The following is a 15414-nucleotide window of genomic DNA, read 5'->3' on the forward strand; positions in this document are numbered from 1 at the left end:
TTTTGGTTCTAAAAAATATTCGTTTCTTTTTATTGAGTAAAGGTTTAACGAGGGCGAAGGCGAAAACGGGGAGGGGGTCAAAGATGCATGCGATGAGTGTGCAATGGCGCTTACTTTCCTTTTAAAAAAGTTGTAATTTATAAAAAAGAGGCGTATATATATATATATATATATATATATATATATATATATATATATATATATATATATATATATATATATATATATATATATATATATATATATATTTAAGACAAAGCATTGGCGATTTGTCTCAAAGTTGTAAGATTTCATGAAAAGGTTTATGGTATCTATAGACTTTATACATATCAAGAAACTGTTCTGCTGCGCAGAACTGCTATTTGATTAAATCCATTTAATCTGTTTTTCAAAAATAACAACTTTACGCATCAAAACAAAGTTGTCACACCAAAAAACCTTCCCTGTTTAAATTGCACAAAAAGTTCTATTTTTTACAAAGTGTTTCATGAGGTTTTGGGCAAAAAACAAGGCTGAACTTTTCGAGTAACTTGTTTGTTCTCAAAGAAATTATAGGACTCTTATAAAAATTTCGCTCAAACGAGATGCAAAATGTGTTTTTAAAGCCCAAAATTTTGATGCTCACTTTCACAAGTTCAAGGAGAGCATGTGGGTTTGAGGGGTGATTAATTTTCTATTATTTTTATTTCATTTTTCTTCTTATTGAGTTCCATTACTAAAATTTATTGGAGAATAGCTGATATTGCAATTGCAATAAAAAATATGAAGTCAAAAAGTGTGAAGGTGATTCTATGAGAGTTATTCCTTATTTCATAAACCATAATCGGAAAGATTGAAGATGAACGATGTAAACAGAAATCAAAAAAACAAGTATTGAAGTCATATTGCATCGCCTGTCTGAATTGATAAACACCTGAAGAAGATCAAGAAAAACATTTGCAACCCAAACATTGAAGTGAACATTGAGCAGCTTGTAAAAATAGAAAACTTCGAAAAAAACTTATTGAAAACTTTGAAAAACTACGTGATTGATGCAAGAAAGTTAAGAACCATATGATAAAGGAGGTAACTAATCTGAAAAATGCGAAAGGTTAAAAAGAACAGGGGCCAATGCTATAAACATAAAAAACGAAGTTTTTTCCGTAAAACACGAAGTTTTTACCGTAAAAAGCGAAGAAAAAAAAAGTCCATTGCTATAAACATTCAAAAAATTCCGTTTTTAAGATAAAAACTTCGTTTTTAAATCCAATGCTATAAACGAACAAGGGAATCGCCTTTTCAGATAAAAAATGCGTTTTTTCGAAAAAAAACTTCAGATAGATTTTTGATCTCAATTTTAGATATTTTCTTCGTGATTTTTGGCGGCCATTGCTGGAACAACGTTAGCGCTTCAAAATCATTGAACATTCTTTGTGTTTTTATGTAGATATTTTATAGATAAAACTGAAAAGGATTTTGGTAACTCCATAATAAACTAATTACTTAAAATCTGCATTTAATCGATATTCAGTTCCTTGTTGTTTTTCCTTGTTAGGTTTTCGATAGTAATTTTGGTTAAACAAATTTTTCATAATGTTTGACTAAAGAAAAGTATAAATAGTCAACAAATATGCCATATAATACACAAATACACAACAAAATAATACACAAATACACAACAAAATAAAATGCTGTCTAAAGAACTTAAAATGATACTAGCAATAAAGATTAGAGAAAACAAAGAGGTTCTTCTTGGGAAGCTTGGTATGTTTTAATTAGCAAACTATTTAAATAAAAATATGTATAATTGCATTATATTTTATATATATATATATATATATATATATATATATATATATATATATATATATATATATATATATATATATATATATATATATATATAGTAATTTTAAGTAATGTTTTAAACACCAACCTCTCGAGGCAATCGGTGGCGAAGCTAATTTTCTGCAACTTCGAAATCTAAGTCTTCGCCCGAAAAAATTAAGCTCATGTTCCTACTTTAATTTTACACAGCTTTTTTAAACACCAAATACTAGAATGTAAAAATATTCATAAAAGTAGAATAGACAGCACAGCATACTTAATGACTAATAAAATTCATTAATTAGGCGTAATAAATAAAAATTACAATAAAAATTACTATTATATAACTACTATGTATTACGGATAAAAAAGTTCGTGAATTTTAGTGACGCATACGTTTTATGCTTTATAGCAATGGCCGAAAAAAATACAAACAGCGATAAATTCTTCGAGATTACGAACTTTTTTTCGTACGTGAAAAATTGCGTTTTTACGAAAGATTTTTTTTCTCGAAAAAAACTTCGAATTGTTTATAGCATTGGCCCCAGGTCAAAAGATCACTTGGAAGAAGGCATTAACACTTTTTTGCACGTTGGGGTAAGATTTCTTTATCGTGGACGACGAAACATTTTGCTCAGTCAATCCATCTCAAGTACTACGGTGAAAGTATTAAAACGGTGATGGCTATTGTGAGGTTTGATAATAAAGAGGTAATAAATACAGCTAAATACAGATAAATAATACAGCTAAATACAGATAATACAGCTAAAATAAAGAGAAATGTGAACTTCTATTAAAAACAAGCGGTGGGGTAGGAAACTACACAAAGTGTTGAAATTTCTAGGTGTGAGATATCGATCAGAAATTTGTTTATTTTAAAGGGAGTGTCATGATACGAATAGTTCCATTAATGAGCAAACTGAAACAAGATGACAAAGTTAACTTCCGGCTAGATTTGGCTAGCTCGCATTATGTACAAACTGTGCTCGAATGTCTAGAGCAAAAGAATTGACAGTACCTAATTATAACCCTTACAAAAAAACCCAGTGAACTTCCAGTGAAAAATTGTTCCAAAACCCAGCGAACTTCCAGTGATCTTTTCCAGCGAACTTCCAGTGATCTTGTTCCAAAACCCAGTGAACTTCCAGTGAACTTCCAGTGAACTTTTCTAGTGAACTTCCAGTGATCTTTAAAGATCACTGGAAGTTCACTAGAAAAGCTTTCATAGCTAATTAGCTATGAAAGTTAACTTTCATGTTTATATATAAAAATTGGAAGTTTAGCGAATTCGCTGGAATTTTATTTTTTAGGATATATTTTTTTTTAAAACTTTCATAAACATTTTAAATATTTAAAACCGTGAAGCGCGAAATAAGACAAATTAAGCATAGGAAAAAAAAAAGTTTAATATAACATTTATTTAAAAATATCGATATTTAGAATAAAAATACAATGTATAAGTAATAAACTACCTTAAGTATGAATACAAATTTTCATAAATCAATTTTTTTTCTATTTTAACCATTTAAACAAACAAAACAGAAAATCAGTTGTATTTTTATTTTTTTGTTTTGATAGAGATTTAAATCATAAAACATAATCTACAAAAAAATTTAATAAAGCATAATCATTTTGCATAAGCTTACACGAGCTTGTTTGAAAAACTTTGAAAAAAAATTGAATTAAAAAAATGTGTATCTCATTAGTCGAGAACCAAAAGGCTGTACGTACATTTTTTGTTTTCGAATAAATGCAATTTGTTTATTTTTCCTGATAATTTATCTAAACTTTTTTAAATTTTATTTATTAGTATATTTTAGTATATTTTGAGGCGAAAAAATCATGAGTTTAGCGGTTCGTTCTCCACAGACAAGTAATCAAAACAAAAAAAATTTAAGAAAATCGTAAGTTCGTGAGTACGTTCGTAAGTATGTCTTTTAAGTTCGTGAGTACGTTCGTAAGTATGTCTTTTAAGTTCGTGAGTACGTTCGTAAGTATGTCTTTTAAGTTCGTGAGTACGTTCGTAAGTATGTCTTTTAAATTGTGCTTGACGCATTCTTTTCCGTTTGGGACTTCGGAGCTAAAAAAAAATGATACAATATATAAAGGACATATATAATAATTATATAAAAACATATATAAAATAAACAGTAAAATAGTAAGCAAACATAAAATAGTATAACAGGTATAAACATAATTAACTTTAAAAACCAAGGATAAATTATAAAAACAAAAACATATGTATATTTAAAAATCGATAATTACTTTAAAATAAAAAAATTTGATTGGTGACTCTGAAACATAAACCTGGCCTTACTATTAGAGATTATACGGTAATCAAAATAATTAATACTAAAAAAATATACTAAAACAATAATAATAATTACAAGATTAAAATAAAAAAATAAAAAATCAGACGAAAGTCACAAGCTAGTTGAAATTAAAAAATCCTATTATTTATTGTTTTTCTATAAAATAAAATTAAGACATAGTAGTCCTAACAAAATTTTGTTATTTATAAAAGATGAAAACTAGTGATATAATTATAATTAAATACGAAAAGTAATACAATTAAAATATAATACCTGCTTTAAAATAAGCTCTGCGCTCGTCATTAATTTTTTCACAGAGCGTAACACTGACATCATTTTTCGAAAAATTCGGAAACTTGGATATTGTAAGTTCTGTAAAAATTGCAGATAAGCAATTTCTCGTATTGAATTGATTCTGGAATTCCAGAGTATAAGTGTTAAAATTTAATAATTTTTTACCTGTTATTAAATGCAACACAGCTGGATCAAGGCCAACTTTTTTTGAAACAGAAAACTTTGAAGAGCCTTTTTTTCCTGATAGCGAAGCATTCACCAACTTATTTCTTTCATAAAAATGGCCTAATAACTGTTTGACCAGCTTTTTTCCTGTTGGTGCTGTTAAGACTCTATTAGGAATCATGTTTTCAGTGACTTCTTTGTCACTGCATATATAATCTGTTGGTTGTGTTGTATGGGAAACTAATGAATGTGCTGGTACTTGTTCTAATAGTTGTGAATGCATTGATAGTGGAAGTTGTGAATTTGTTAGCGATGTTGGTTGTGAATGCAACAATGGTGGTGGCATTTGTGGAACAGAATATAGTTGTGCTGGTAGTGAAAAAGGTGGAGAAGGCATTTGAAATGAATTTGAAGTCAATGGAATGTTTTCCGATTGAAGTCGATTGAAGTCAATTGAATTGAACAAATTTTCATGAAACGAATTATGATTGTTAAGAAAAAGTGAGGAATCAGGATGTTCATTAATGGAGTCATTAGTTGAAAAAGACTGGAATTGTTTGGGTTGGGATTGGGTTGAGAAAGGAGGAGTTGTTGGTAATGTTTGTGATAAAAGAGGTTGTATTTGTGAATTTGTTGGTTGTAAATATAATGGAGATGGTTTTGAATGGGTTGTTGATGGTTGGGAAATCAACATTTTTGCTTTCTTTCTTGGCAACTCTTCGCTTAAGTCACCTTCTTCTGCTTTGCTAACAAGCCCTAAAAGTGAAATAAAATCCATACATTTAAAAGCATAGGGCATTATAAAACTGTGGGTATTTTAAACAGAGGATTTTATAAAACAGAAAAGTTGAGCATTTAAATTTACTGAATGGTCACAAGCAGTGAATGTCTAAAAGAAAAATGAAGTACACTAGAAATAGTCATAAAACAGCTGATAAAGTAAATCGCAAATGTTTAGCTATTATAATTCCATTTAAAATTTTTAAAACATTTTATAATAAAACTCTTATTATTGTAAAAAAAAGAAATAGAATTGCCAAAATTGATCTCAGCTATGCCAGTATTTTATTTGGAATACAAATGACTGTTTACTTACTTTCTATTTTTTTGTACAATGTTGTTAGCTTCTTAGCAAAATCTTCTTTTAATGCTATAGTATGAGTATTCTAGGTATTGTAAAAATATATGACACAAAACTATATTTTATGAATAAACAGGATAGGTCAATCAATTTTTGTTTATGCATAATGTCTGCTTTTCTAAAATTGTATGATTTTGATGAGGTTCCATTTTGGAAGAGTTACAGCCATCTTTATAAATGAAACTATTAGCAGAATAAACTTACCAACAATAACTCCATTTGCTGAACTGTTATATATTCAACTCTAACAGAACCCTTAAAAGTAAACAAAGTTTTATCCAGAGTTTGAACTGATCTTGTTCAAAGTAAATTTTATAATATATAAACCTCAATTTCATTTGTTATGTTTAGCAATTTCTTATCTTTTTTTTTCTTGAGAAGTGAGCCTTTTTTCAATAATGCTTCTTCTAAACTGTCTAAATATAATAATATAATTACTATTTCATAAATGTTAAATATATCTTTAAAAACAGATGTTTGTAATACATCAAACATAAAAGACTACTAACGATGTCATTATATGAAATATCTTAAATGCTGGAAACATACGCAATTGAAATAATTAACAACTTTAAATATAAAATTTCAAAAGAAACTTAAAATATTTTCAAATTTGAAGCTTACCAACCACACATATAACTTTACCCTTCTCAATGGGGCCTTCATCTCGATTAGTAAGTTTTGTGTATCTTATATCACCCTCTTTGTTATTTACAAGAAAAGCCCTGTTAAGTACAGATGTATCCCATTCAACAGAGACAGTTCCGTTGCGAGACCATTGTACAACAGCAAACTTAGACATTATGAATACTAAGACTTAAGTCAATTTAAAGATTACAAATAAATACATAATTTTGAAAAAATTTTGAAGTAAATTATAAGTTGCTATTAAATCTAATACCTCATTAGCAATGTATAGTTATAGATCTGTATTACATAAATTTATAGATGTATATTAATAAGACTTTAAGTATTTAAAAATTGTAACAACAAATAAGCAGTTAAATATATTGTAACCGAAATTGCAACGGTCTAGGGAGACAGTAGATTAAATGAAAATTATCCAATTTTAACCAGTACCATGCTTCTGAAATTTTTTTTTTGTTAATTCACCTCCCCAAGGCTGAGAAGGCCACTACAGATGAAGAGGCTACTTAATTGTGGTTATAACCCTCTCTCAACTCTATAACTCCAAAACACAAACCTTGATGAACAAGGCCGCTGCATGAAGAAACAAGTTGAGCGCGGTACTACCAGGGACATGGTGGGGATCGAACTTGGAACCTCTCGCTTATAAAGCGAGCGCTCTACCACAACACCACTACCGCTTAAAATAACAACACTCTAATTGTTGCTGTGTAGGAAAGTGAATAAAATGACCTAGGTAACCCTAAAAAAAAAACAGTAACCCAGTAGTTATAGAAAATGTAAATATTAACTTTATAAAATAAAAAAACAATTCTAAAGAAAAACAATATTTTTAAACCAGAAGTTTTTACAAAATTGACAAGCCAACATAAACTGTTGAAGGTTACATGTAATTTTTTATCACAAATATAAAATGCAACAGTTTAAAAAAAAAAAATAACAATTCACCAAAAAAAAATTACAGTTCACCAAAAAAAATTATAGTTAACAAAAAAAAATTGCAGTTTACCAAAAAAAGAACAGTTCACCAAAAAAAAATTATGTAAACAGCTCACAAAAAAAAATTACAATGTTACAAACAAATCATCATGCAAAGATAAAAAGCAATAATAATACAAATAATAATATTATGCAAAGAATAATTATAGAAGAGTTAAAAAGGGCATAAATCAGGAATACTAACAACACAATCTTCAACCAAAAAAGCTTTTTGTATAATTTGCTCTGCAAAAATTATAGATAGACATTCTGCATAAGTATACATAAAAATATGCTTAGCTGCTTTCGGACTTGTTTTTAAAAATCTAACACAAGCAAAAACATTCATCTCAAAGATAAAGAAATATTCAATACTACAAAATGATCCACAAGTAAGTTTAACAAGTGAGTCACAATGACGAACATTCTTATGACGAATATGGTAAATGTTTTTGGCAATAGAAACTTTGTAATATTTTTGAATTTCAAAAATATGCTTACCTAAATAATGCTCAAAAAACAGTTTCTCACAATAAGGAATATTATAATTACAGCCTTTATCTAAGACTTTAATTGAGCCAATAATAACTCCTTTAAAATTAAAATTATAAGAAAATAACATGTCATCCAAAAAGTCAATGCAATCTTCGTCTATAATATTAGAATGAGAAGCTTGAATGTTACATGTAGTTAAATATGAAAATCGATCTATTACTTGAGTAGATATATCTTGAGTACCATTTAAAAGAGATAAAATAATGCCATTAAAATTTTCAAACTGATGACAAGAATAAGATAATAAAGGCCCCCATAGACGAGCACATGAGGGAAGATGAAGTAATTGGTGCACATTATAAGACATATTCTCTCTACCATACAAACCAGGAAATTCGTAAACAAATCGATTAATTAATAATGTGGCTTCATTAACAACACTTTCAGATAATACCTTATTATTTAACATAAAAACAACATTAGATAAAAGAATAAAATGATCAAAAAACTGCGGAAGCAAAATATCACATAAAATAACAGGACCATAAAAAACTAAAAAATTAAAAAACTCAACACCTTTCCAATGCTTTATGCAACTTAATGATCGTGGAGTCCGCCTTATATTGCTTGGCACACTAATTACAGATAACCGATTATTTATAACAGTACAGTGTCTACGAATAGAAAAAATAGAACCAGAATAACAACTATCAAACCAGAAAGAAAACATAGCTTTCATAACACCAAGCTCTATACAGTGCAAATTATCAACAACTGTTCCATTTACACAATCAAAATTAGGCAATCTTACTAATGGTGAAATATCTAAAAACCCTTCAACCACATTAACACAAAAAAAATCTGTATTGCTTCTACAATTCATAGTAACATCAGAAAATGGATAAGTCATACAAGACCCCCTGCCTTTTGGAACTCTTTCCCCTCTAGAAGAACACCAATGACAACCATTATAACCATTAAATTGCCTACGACAAAAAACCAGAGCTCTTGCAATTGTATCACATGAAAAAATAGATACATGAAAAAAAACACGAACATTATTAGATAAGAGTATACCATTAGTGGATAGGTTAGTAAAAATATCAACAAAAGGAGATAAAAATAATTGTATATTTGGTTTTTTAAAACCCGACCAGAGACCAAAAAACAAAATATTAGTAATTTGCAATGAATATGGAAAACTATGAATGGATGCTAGCAAAGGCCACAAGGACCACTTTGATGATTTGAAAATGGGAACTCCATCAGTATTAACAACAAGTCTAATTGTTGCTTGCCCATTTTCTTCAAGATCTGCTAAATGTATCCAATTGTTATCGCAAGTATTTTTAAGCTGTTTGTTTATGTTTAAAATATGAAAAAAATTGCATTTCTTATGAAGATAGGATGATGTAAAATATTTCAAACATTTTGGACACTGCTTATTAAGACTTAAAGCAACTTCACAAACATCACAAAAAAAAACTTTTTCATATAACTCTTTTTCCTTCTTAAAAAACTTCAAAAACAAATATTTAGATGTAGGCAAAACACTGTGTGGCAATAAAATAGTTAAGAGAGTTAACAACGCCTCTAAGGCTTCGTAGGACAAATTAAAGCGCAAAACAAAAGTCATTATGCATAAACATGCATTAGAGACATTTATCTTTGCCCCAGGATACAGAGGTGGACTCTCTGAACTTTCATTTTCATCAAACTCATCATTGATTGTTTCATTTTTTGGTTCATCTAAGTCAGATAAATGATCCATAAATTCATCGTCAATAGAATTATTGTCATCAGAGGTGCTCTCATTCTGTTGTTGAGCACAGTTAACTTTTGACATCCTCCATTGTGTTGTTCTTGGAATACTTACTTCGCCTGATTGCCATTTCTTGTAGCGACCAATTCTAGGCATCTAAAATAAAAGAGGCAAGCAGGCAAAATTAAACTTTAGTTAAACAAGATTAACATCAGAAAGAGAACAAGAGAAACGATTGTACTAAACCTAATTGTGCTTAAATAACAATGATGCTTATTTAACAGCTAGTTCTTTAGTATATACAATACAAACTATACTTTTATTTGATGAAAATTTTTTTATCAAGTGTATGATGTATATATAAATATCAAATGCATATATATGTTAAATGAAGGTGTTTAAGCGGTATAAAATTTTATAATTTTATTTAAATTTTATAATTATTCAGAAAATTTAATATTCTTTTGAAAACTATAAAACTTACAAAATATCTATTCTGATGAGTCTTAATTGATGAAATTTTCTGATGTCTTAATTGATGAAACACAGTGTAAAATGAAATAAGTTTGATAAATGATTTTTACTAATTTATTATTGCTATGTTCTTTTAAGAACATTGAGCCCTCTATTTTAAGAATACATTTAAAATTATTCGGATATATACGTGTATATATATATACGTATGTATATATATATACGTATGTATATATATATATATATATATATATATAAATACATATATATATATATATATATATATATATATATATATATGTAAATACATATATATATATATATATATATATATATATATATATATATATATATATATATATATATATGTGTGTGTATATATATATATATATATATATTTTGAAATTATAAGGACCCCTTAAAATATTTTTTATTCCAAAAAAATTTTAAACCTAGTGTTTTTGTATTAAATAGAACACATTTAGGGGGTGGGAACAAATTATTTTCAAAAATGCTGTTTTTGGGACACCCTAATACACACACACACACACACACACACACACACACACACACACACACACACACACACACACACACACACACACACAGATATATATATATATATATATATATATATATATATATATATATATATATATATATATATATATATATATATATGTATATATATATATATATATATATATATATATATATATATATATATATATATATATATATATATATATATATATATATATATATATATATATATATATATATAAATCAATCATTATCTATTATGTTCAATAATCTACAATAAAGAAATTTATAATAATAAATTTTTGTGAAATTATAAAGTTGAATATGAACTCGCTTTAATAAAAATGAACATACTGAACAACATACCTGTGGTTTTGGAAATTGAGTAGAACTTAAAATAATAGAAACTGAAACTGTGGATATAAAAAAACAACGTTTACTTTATTACAGAAATTGGAAAAAAATTTTCAAGATGTTATATCTGTCAAATTTCAAAAAAGTTATGTTAGCAAAAGTTATATCAATATTGAGTTATGAAACCCGCGGCGTTTTCGATTATTGAAAATCAGCGCTAAATTTCCACTCAGGTTTTAGATCACTGGAAATAAAATGACGTTTTTTGTTAAACTTCCAGTGAACTTCCAGCGAAGTCGTAAAATTTGCGGAAAACCCAGCGAACTCGGTGAATTTCCAGTGATCTTTTACATTTCCAGTGATCTTTTACATTTCCAGTGAACTTTCACTGGAAGTTCGCTGGGTTTTTTTGTAAGGGAAAAATAAATAAATGATAATTTCAAAGTATGTAGCAGAAAAAAGTCGTGCTAATCTGTTTATTCATTTCAAATGTCACCTGTATGATGGTGGTCATAGTTAAAAATCTAATAAGCATTTGCACAACTAAAACTTGATCACCCTTTGGATAACGGAGCGAGGCAATCAATTTCACTAGGATGTACTGCACTTTCAGCATCAACACCAAGGATAGTAGAGTGAAAGTAGGAGAAAAATCTACACAATCTGCTTCTTTAAAAATGCGATTTTTTGTATATCTATAAAAAGCTTCTGTAGACTGAGTTCAAGACAGCCTTGTTCATAAAAACTAAAGTTTGTATGGAATCGGCTAATAGCAGGTAATAGTAAAAATAACACAACAAACACAGTAACAAAAAACTTTCCTTTTTATAAACGCATAGAAGCATTTTTTAACATTTCGAATGTGATTTCCAAGAGCTTGTAATCAGGACCAAATTTAGATAAAGGGAAGTTCTAGAGAGCTACTCCTTGAAGCCCATCCACCTGCCGTTTTTTCCTTTGAAATCACGCAACATGATACTAAAGTATGTCAATACTATCCTGTGTCAAAACGTTAAATGCAATATATTGTAAAAAGAATAACTTATGTTAAAGCAAAGAATGTACTGCATGATAAACAGATGCATTAACTAACTCACCTTAAATAACTAACCTGAAACTTAAAGGTGGAATATATTTTTTGGGCGATATAGTTAACCAAATTGCTTGAGAAAAAGCAACAGAAACAAATACTCGAATTTTACCATAGTACAATTGCTATCATACTGATTTTATTGGTGTAACGTTGGTAACAAAGTAAAACTCCAGCGGTCACCCGGCCCCAACTCCGCCTGTGTGATTAATCACGTAGGCCAGTCCCTAAGAAAAGTTAGCTTTGAGCTCAACTCTTTTGTGTTTATTTGTGACTTAAGTCGTTACAAACCGTATTGTTTTGTAAGCGATTTAACGAGGTTATTTCACATATTATCATATAGTTTTCTCAACAAACAGAACCGTACTTTTCATGGTTTTGCGAAATGCCTAAGTAATTTCTCGTTCCTCGCCCCAACCATACTAATAGTATGAAAAGTATAAAAGATGTGACCGACTCACGTTTACATAGGTTTTAAAGAAGGAGAGGAATACTTTGAATACCACTTTTGAGATTTCAGTTTAAAAATGTCATAATCAATCCATTTTGATGGACTGTTACATAAGAAGTCAAAGTCTATAAAAGTTTTGCAATTGGCCAAGTGTACTAGACAGTTTTTACGCTCCTAACAGTTGTAGATATTATCAGAAGCGTCAAAACCGCAATCACCTGTGAAAGTTACACGTGAACATCTAGAGACCATAAAGTAGAATCATGGATCATTTTTGATGTTTATAACATAGTCCTTGCGCTTCACCTCAGAAACTCTTTCACTCATCGATTCTAAAGCTAATTAAGAAACTTTGGTAAAGAAAAACTCGTGTTATGTCAGTTCCCTAAAAAGGCCACTGCGGTACGGCAAGAATAGGTTTTTAGTGCAATAGCCGATTAGCGTTTTTACTCTGTAAGAAAAGGCAGAAGAGCCATACTACTTGTGCTAAAACGAATTTACCATTTGAAGCCTAACTAAACGTCTATTCTTTTCATTTCGGCATTAGGAAAGTTGCTCAAAAATGAAAACAGATTTGTTTAGGAAACTTTTCTTTTTCAACTAAATACAATCAAAAGATACTCAAAACATTACAAAAGTGCAGATGCAAGCACAGATAAAGACATAACCAAAAATATCGAAAAAACAAAAACTTCGCAAAAGAAAACGACACCCTGAACATTTAAAAGCTGATTAAAAAACAAGTCGTAAGAGAAGAAAAGTAAGACCTGTAACTATAATTCCGAACACGGTGAAAAAATAAACTAGTTTTCTTTTCTTTTTTATAAAAAAACTCGATACATAGATATATAAATATATGTGTGTGTATGCATAATTACAATAAGTTAAGCCGTTTTTTAACGTTCTGTCTTTATTCTTCCATCTTGATTTCAAGATTCAATGGAGCTTGAGGAAGAGTGCGAGGTGCTTCAACAGATAACTTTGAGTCTTTGGTATAACGAGAGCTCAGCTGTGATGAATCGACATCATCGGGTAAGACAATGTTTCTTGTGAACTGCTTCTGGTGTAAACTCGATCCGTGCTCACCTTTGTTTTCGCTTTTTGTTTCACCGTGAATTATCAAGTTTCTACCCTTCACTTGAATCGAAATCTCTTCTGGTTTAAAGCCTTGTACGTCTAAAGCGTACTTAAAAGTGTCCTTGCTCGACTCTCCGTCAGAAGCTGAGCTTAAAGGAAGCTTCTTAGGAGCTTCAATATGCAAAACACCGTCTTGGCTGATGTTCGAAGTAAGGGCTGTCGGATCTACGTCGTCTGGAATGGTGTACTTTCGATGAAACTCGCTCGACTCAAAACCGTTCTCGTTTTCGTTACGATGTTTGCCTCTCACCTCAAGAACATGACCTAAAAAGTCAACAAAATCACATAGTTTTTAGCAAGCGTACAGTCTTAAGAGAAACTCAATATCAATTGGAAACTTAGCAGAAACTCAACATCAAAGGGAAACTTAACAGAAACTCAAACTTAACAAGAAACTCAACATCAATGCGTACCTTCAACTTTTAGAGAGACCTCTTCTGGTTTGTAATGTTTAACATCAAGATTGACAACGAAACCTTCTGGTTTAGCAGCAGTGTTCCCCTTCAGACGAGATATGTATGAGAGAGGCTCCAGCACGTCTTTGTATAATCGGTCCAACTCTCTGCTGATCCCTCGAGCACTCGATCTGTCATCGAACAGAGGATGATATCTCAAGGGAGGAAAGGTGATTTCCAGCATATCGTTGAAGAACGGATCTCTTGGTACTAATTCGTGAACAGGTATGTGCCACAGTGACATTCTTATCGATTTGTCGTAATGTACGAGTAGAAAAAACTAAATTCTAGCAAAATACTTTGCAAGACAGACTCTGATCAAGCAGACTTTCTTATTGAACTTTATTACTGCATCGTCGAATAGCGTCGGTGTTTTTATTTGGTTTTTGTAAAAAAAAAAAAAGAACTTTCCGTTGTTTACAAAAAAAATTTCTGGAGATCTCCTAATCTTTCTAGACTTTACTCTCCTTCGTTGTTTTTCTATAGCTTCATAATTATGCATAAAAAAAAAAAAATGTAAAACAGAACTTTCTACGGCTCTTTTCAACAACGTTCTGGAGATTTCTATAAACTTCAATAACATCGCTCTCCTTCCTAGTTCTCTTATAAAACATATCGACCACAATTTACTGTGCAGTAACGTTTCCAAAGATTTTTTTAAAAGGTTCTCAAGAGAAGCAGCAATGTAATGTATATGTAGTGTTATAAATGTAATGTTTAAGTGTCAGTAGTACTGCAATGTTATGAAATCGAATGTATATAAAGTAGTATAAACAGTATGCAAGGCAGTAAAAATGTATACATGTTCTATATGATTTTGTATTTAACAACACCAGAAGTTGCTGCTTATGGTGATCAAATGGTTTTTCACGTTAAAATAGCAAGAAAAAACGCAATTTTAATTTCCAAGATTTTTTTCAAAAATCAGTTTATGTAAACCAAGGTCATCTAAAGAGACACAACAAAAAATTTTGACCCTTTCAAAGTAAACCTGCTTTGCATCTGTTTTTATTTTCGGTTTCTTTTGTTTAGAAGCAAGCCCCCATGGTTAAAATTATTTTAAGTATAAAACGACGGTCTCGTTCGCTTAATTTATTCGGTTTTTCTGCTCGATGCTTATTCTCAAATTGATTTTCGTTCTTGCTCCTTTTCGGCATCATTTTGAACGGTTCTTCGTCGTCTTTCAGTAATTTTAGCGATGTTTTTTAATTGTTTGTTTTCACTACGAATGCTATTGTAATTTTTCAGTCTTCAGCAGTCGTTTCTTTGCGTTTTAGAGACTTTTTCGCTATCACTTTTTGCATCATAA

The 15414-nt window shown here is 29.6% G+C and overlaps 3 protein-coding genes across 5 annotated transcripts; all 3 read right to left on the reverse strand.

The window, feature by feature from the left end:
• Positions 1–3387: 3387 nt before the first annotated feature.
• LOC149875879 (uncharacterized) lies at positions 3388–7101 on the reverse strand. Of its 3 annotated transcripts, none has more exons than XM_090076091.1 (7): positions 6343–7101; positions 6046–6134; positions 5923–5973; positions 5674–5743; positions 4578–5333; positions 4392–4490; positions 3388–3886 (listed from the first exon to the last, which is right to left on the reverse strand). In XM_090076091.1, exons 1-7 carry the CDS (start codon positions 6518–6520, stop codon positions 3843–3845), a joined length of 1287 nt encoding a protein of 428 aa, XP_089932217.1. In that variant the 5' UTR covers positions 6521–7101; the 3' UTR covers positions 3388–3842. The 3 variants fall into 3 exon arrangements, with proteins under 3 accessions (XP_089932217.1, XP_089932216.1, XP_089932215.1); XM_090076090.1 differs by having other exon boundaries at positions 3388–3711; positions 3811–3886; positions 4392–5333; XM_090076089.1 differs by having other exon boundaries at positions 4392–5333.
• Positions 7102–7180: 79 nt separating this feature from the next.
• LOC149875880 (uncharacterized) lies at positions 7181–11373 on the reverse strand. Its single transcript, XM_090076088.1, has 2 exons — positions 10985–11373; positions 7181–9757 (listed from the first exon to the last, which is right to left on the reverse strand). Exon 2 carries the CDS (start codon positions 9755–9757, stop codon positions 7520–7522), a length of 2238 nt encoding a protein of 745 aa, XP_089932214.1. The 5' UTR covers positions 10985–11373; the 3' UTR covers positions 7181–7519.
• Positions 11374–13308: 1935 nt separating this feature from the next.
• LOC149875881 (uncharacterized) lies at positions 13309–15214 on the reverse strand. Its single transcript, XM_090076098.1, has 2 exons — positions 14064–15214; positions 13309–13914 (listed from the first exon to the last, which is right to left on the reverse strand). Exons 1-2 carry the CDS (start codon positions 14347–14349, stop codon positions 13424–13426), a joined length of 777 nt encoding a protein of 258 aa, XP_089932224.1. The 5' UTR covers positions 14350–15214; the 3' UTR covers positions 13309–13423.
• Between the last annotated feature and the right edge of the window lie 200 nt (positions 15215–15414).

The sequence above is a fragment of the Hydra viridissima genome, unplaced genomic scaffold (genome assembly GCF_058129835.1).
Source record: "Hydra viridissima isolate aposymbiotic clone 2 unplaced genomic scaffold, HvirCarnegie_v1 scaffold_123, whole genome shotgun sequence".
NCBI lineage: Eukaryota > Metazoa > Cnidaria > Hydrozoa > Anthoathecata > Hydridae > Hydra > Hydra viridissima.